The sequence below is a fragment of the Trachymyrmex cornetzi genome, unplaced genomic scaffold (assembly GCF_001594075.2).
Source record: "Trachymyrmex cornetzi isolate Tcor2-1 unplaced genomic scaffold, Tcor1.1 scaffold743, whole genome shotgun sequence".
In the NCBI taxonomy this organism is placed as follows: Eukaryota; Metazoa; Arthropoda; class Insecta; order Hymenoptera; family Formicidae; genus Trachymyrmex; species Trachymyrmex cornetzi.
Window position 1 is genome coordinate 374,646 of NW_017300074.1, and position 6,000 is coordinate 380,645.

The 6,000-nt window shown below is 32.2% G+C and overlaps 1 protein-coding gene across 2 annotated transcripts in view; it reads left to right on the forward strand.

The window, feature by feature from the left end:
* Positions 1-6,000, forward strand: part of LOC108767977 (protein croquemort) — a 29,214-nt gene that overhangs the window by 21,059 nt on the left and 2,155 nt on the right. For both annotated transcript variants that reach the window (XM_018518136.1, XM_018518135.1), the window contains exons 6-8: positions 1,715-1,923; positions 2,543-3,011; positions 4,741-4,814. In XM_018518136.1, coding sequence (XP_018373638.1) covers positions 1,715-1,923; positions 2,543-3,011; positions 4,741-4,814 — 752 coding nt within the window. The remainder of the gene's footprint in view (positions 1-1,714; positions 1,924-2,542; positions 3,012-4,740; positions 4,815-6,000) is intronic.

Below are 6,000 nucleotides of genomic sequence, written 5' to 3' on the forward strand. Positions count from 1 at the left end.
AACTTGTTAGTGTATGCAATACACATATTAAATACACTTCGAAGATTATTGCTTGTATGATTATTTGGTTTTCCGCAGAATTACCGTTAATTTTTATTTGCATTGAGGATCATTATGTATCGCAGAGCTAGATTTAGTTACACATTTTGGTTACCCGATTTCATCGATATATACTATTCCCTTGTTACCGCTTGTATCTTTGCACCAAATGTTTATGAAAAACGCATGTCGCTTTACCTCAGAAGCATTCGTATTATATGATAGAAATGTAATTCCCCTGAACTTCAAGTAACTTTTTTGAATAATTTTAGATTAATAACTGGAAATCTTCATTAATATACTGATAACAAAAAGCTTTTCCATTATTTATTAAGCTAATTAATTAATAATTATTCAAAAGAGAAAAATTCTAACTATAAGCTTCTTCAAGGGAGGTTCAAGGGAATTACAATTCTATCATTTAGTATACGAACGCTTATTCTGAGATGAAGCGTCACACTTATTTATAAGCTCGTTGCTAAGATACGAGCGGCAAGAAAAAGTCAGTAGGCGTCATCAATGAAATCTGCCCGAAATGTGTGAATTAAATCCCAGCTCTGATGCATCGTATCATTTATTCTGCTTCTTCAAATATTGGAAAATCAGAGACTTCCTGTTCTTTCATTATTATGTAATAAACAAAATTCATCTCTTTCACAAATGATTTGAAATGCTAATATTAAAGATAGTATTTAGCATTGAGGATCGCTATGAACGATGTAAAAAGCTATTAATATCAATAATAAAAATTATATTTTACCGTACGTGTGAGAACACAATCAATACGATAGAAATGCCTATAGCGGTCGAAGCTAGACCTTTAATGCTTAAAAAAATAATAATACCATATTTGTAGTTATTCGAACTGCGCGCCGAATTTGTTTTCCGGTTTTATAAACGCAATTAAACTACTGTAATAACATCACAAATTAAATTAAATTGGCAAGCAATTTTTAATAATTTAATGCTCAACCAGGCATCTCTCATATTAGAAAGATGTTAATGTGCTGAAAAACTGTAAATAAATTTATTTAATTAATTTATTAATATCTAGCAAATATAGTACGTGGAACATTTGAGTTACATAGTACTAGGTACGTTATAGTCGATGGTAGAGTACTTGTAACCAGGTTTAAATTGATAATGAATGGAGATCACATATAGGTCGCGCCGCGGAGCGAATAAAACGTCCGAAGATACATTATGTAGTATTATACTGATGTTAGTGGTCTACAAAAATTATAGTTAAATAGTATGAAAAGGCGTATCTCTAAACACTTTAAGAGTGGAGTAACCACGATTACATTGTTGAAGCAACTGGTTGTGGAGATAATGATAACACGCATCGCTCTGATGAAACAAATCGCCGTTTTATCGGTGCTGACGAAACTATTAAAGAAAAATAGACAAAAACATAATGTTATATTAACGAAAAGGTATTAATTCGCATAAAGCCGGTTGTTTCATCTTCGGATATATGGCAATTTATCCGATAAAGAAAAGAGTAAATGAATAAGAAGCGTAAGAGAGTAAGAGAGTTAGAGAGTGAGCTGAAGTTTATCGAAAGATGGAACAATCCAGTCATAAGCACCTTCTCAGATGTGGATAGAATTATCAAAAACTTACCAAAAAAGGAATACTTCGCAATTTATATTGTTATGTCTTAATTATACAGAAAAATAACAGCATCTCGGATGGATACGTAAATATGGAAACGGGAGAGGATGATATCAGCCAGTTGGGTATCCTACGAAATTGGCATTACAAGGATACGACGAAATTTTTCAAGAGCCCTTGTAATGTTATTGAAGGCAGCGCGGGTGAATTTTGGCCGCCCAATAGAGCAAAAGATGAGATTACTTTGTTCAGCATAGATATATGTCGGTTAGTTGAAAAATATTATCAAGTTTATACAAAATAGACTAAACTTTGCATTTATTTATGTGCTGTCAAATCAAATAATATTTAACGAAAAATCAAGGTTTTATTTTTATGAATTTAAATGTTGAGGCAATTTAGTCCTAGTGTTTCGTCGCTGCATAAATAATACCATAATTATAGAATCTTGAAGTAAAAGATAATCACAGCAAATGTCATAAATCAGTTTTTTAACTAAAACATTAAACCGTTAATAAGGTGCCTAATATTTTTGACCAAAGTAGTATAAACAACATTTTTCTCTATTTATTAAATACAATTTTGTGTGTGTGTGTGTGTGTGTGTGTGTGCGCGCGCGCGCGCGCGTGCGTGCGTGTGTGTATGTGTGTGTGCGTGTCGTGTGTGTGCGCGCGTGTGTGTGTGTGATACAGTTATATTTAATTATTGGTCCATTTTCACTTAATGTTGTTAATTAGCTTCACCGCAGAATAATCTTTCTGGCGCCATTCTTGCATGTTATCAACCTGTTGTAACTACCCTAATAATTTTTAAGCAGTGCCAAAATTTATATCGTACATTGAATTCTTGACTTTATTTCTTCTGTTTTATTTTTACATTATCTTAGTCCGATCACTTACGAATACGAGGGAACGGTATCTTATTTTGGCATCGAGGGTTATCGATACACCATTGATAAGAAGACTCTCGGAAACGATACTAGGCGACGTTATCCTCACGAACAAGCGAAATATTTTGAGAGGACCACAACGACCGAAGACTTTTTTGCAGCTGAGCATTTGTCGGAGATGGGATACACTACGACTACCGAAAGTGTTTTTGACAACAACCTTTCATCCGAGAAAGATACGGATGAATACTCGGACGATGATCCGGATATTATTAACATGGGTCATTGCTACTGCAATGGCGAATGCATGCCGTCTGGTCTAATGAATGTGACCGCGTGCCGTTTCGGTGCGCCAGGCTTCATCAGTCTACCTCATTTTTACAAGGGTGATCCTGTGCTCCTTGACCAAGTCGAAGGACTACATCCTAATGACAAGGATCATAGCTTCACCATCACTCTGGAACCCGTAAGTAGCAATCTAGCAAATCGTTTTTACAGCGCGAACGAATAAATCGCCGCGATAGAAATAACGGCGGTTAGTCAACCCCGTGCTCTACTGCCAAGATACTAATTTTACTATCGCGTTTCATCCGGCCTATCGAGGATGTGGCGCTGCCACGATAATATGCGCTATTGAGAAAGCAATCGTGTTAAATTATTCGCATAGCTTCGTGTTAAAGCGGCTCCAGACGACATGGCCAATGTACGCCAACTTGATGCACATTCGCTGAACATTGGTCTACGTCAGAGCTGTCTAAAGTCGGTTTTTTTTTGCATGAAATTAAAATGTGTCGGTATTCACGCTCATTACCGTTCCTACTCTTCATTACTGTTTTGTCATAATGCGCGATGCTCGATCTCAACGATAGTAACACTGTCGAAATCGTTAAAAGTTTTTTACTCGTGTTTTTCACTATGTTTAAAAGTAGGTATATATAGGTGTGACACATTTCGATTTTAAGCCAAAAAACGCACCGACTTTGGACAGCTCTGGTCTACATTTATGTAGATAATTATGCATGCGTGTGTGTAATATTTATTAATACAGGCCATGCTATCTACACGGAGAAAATTTTATATTAAGTTTTAATACAATTTTAAATTATACTTTACTATGTCTTGTATTTTCGATGGACTCTCACAACATGATTCCGACTTAACTTTCACTATGGTAATACTAATTTTTATCACATAAATAAAGTAATTATTTTGTTAAGCCACACTGAGAGAAATGATTTTGTTATAGGAACAAATCAAGGGAAAGCAAATGTAATATTTGTTTAAAAAAACAATCGATTTGTTACGATTGCAAATTAATTTGTCAATGTAACAAATAATGAATAGTATCGCTAGCAAATAAGAGGTTCATATATATATATAAAAGTCGTAGACGGTTGCAGGGCCTCAAATCGTAAGAAACTGACTAATTCTAGTCAAGTATTCTCCCTATATTTGACTGTGCTTGGTGGGTTTCCTACGACTTAAGACTTCACGATCATCTACGAATTCTATATAAACGAGCTAAAGTCTATCCAAAAGATAGGTTAAATTCTATATAGTTTGTTTCTATTACTAATAATTGATTGGTATAGCAGACTAACAGCAATCACAACATAATTTGTTGTCACATATTTACCGATCACCGGTTAAAGATACTGATGGCTTGCTAAATTAACAAAATCTTTTCTCTCAGTGCATATTCTAACAGCAAAACAGTTAATTTTTACTATGGTACGCAAACAAAATTTCCTAGGTATATTTGATTTTGTAATAAAAAATGTTTACTATGAAAAAGTGTAAAAATTACGTTATATTATTGTTTTTAAAAAAATAACTATACACGGAGAGAATTTTCTTTTAAAATTTACCCTGAAAATATGGTGATTGTGGTACAATACAATATTTTAAAGATTTTTACCATGCACTTCAGTAAAATTGATCAAACTTATTTTATACTTTATTGTAGTTTTATTAATGAATGAGAGAGATTTATATTAAAATTCTTCGAAATACAATGTTGTCCCACGATTATCATATTTTCAGAATTCTAAGAAAAAATTCTCTCCGTGTAGCATTTAATTTACATAAAGACCGCAACTATTACCACATTATAGTAATTTTAAATGTAAAATTTTTTCCGTGTAGAACCGCCTTTATATGATATATATAACACTTTGACATTTAACAAATTGCAGATGACAGGAATTCCTCTAGAAGTAATAGCTAGACTTCAAGTTAATTTTCTTCTGCAACCATCAGAAACTGTAACGTAAGTATAGAAACGATTCACAAAAATTGAGAATAAAAAACTCAATAAACAATATAATATATTATAGGACCGTATATGTATGATAACACAAACTATAGAAATCAAAGCTTTAAACGGTCTAGCTGGATCTTAAATGCTTGTATAATTCTTGTCTGAATTTATTTACTACGTATGTAGTCCCCAGAAACGCGCACCGAAATGATTTTTCGGTCTTGAAAACGCTAATTCTACTAAACTACCGCAGTAATATCACGAGTTAAATTAACTAGCAATTTAACCAATTTCTGATGCTAAAAACTCAATAATTTGTAAGAAGAACTAGTAACATATCTGATCTTATCTATCACGGAAAGAACAGTTTGCTAAAATATTTAAATTTAGCAGGATACGATTCACAAAAAAGTAATGACAAGACATTCGTAAAAATTATAATACTAAAGACATAATCACGCATCTGATCTTATCAACGTGGAAAAACCGATTTGGCTGAAATATTTAAATTTAGTTAAAAATGATTCACAAAAAAAAACAACAAAATGGAAATATGTATTTTTACAAAATTTTTCAATTGATGAGTTGATGTCGAAAAATGTTCATAAAACGTGTAAACAAATGGAAAATGATTCATTTATATGAAAATAATAAACAAAAAATAATCCAACCATGGATCAATTTAAGATCTTTAAAATCGGACTTTTAATCTCGGAAAATTTTACATTTTTTTTGTACGATTAATTATTTCGACGATATAATAATATGAATATTCCATGAGCGACGTTTTTTATAAATTTACGCAACACTTACAAGCGTCCATAACTTTACAAACAAATCTCACATTTTTCTCACGAAACACGTGTCTTATTATTATGTGTAGAATATGTTAGCAAATTAAAAAAAAATAAGTGATGTTTCAAAGGTGCATGATTTGACGTAGAATAGATTGTAAGTATATACTAATAAAGTCATTTTAAGGAGAAAAAAAAAACATGTAAAATATTAACTTACTTTCAATGGTACAAATTAGTAGAAATTCAGTTGTGTTAATTTCTTTCCTCATTTTTTTTTATGGTCTTGCTAGCTTAAATATTATCAACGTCATTGTTTTCTTGAAAATGACGTAATATAGAATTGTTTTTGGCAGTACAAAATAGTACAAATTCAATCGTATTGATTTCTGATATTATTT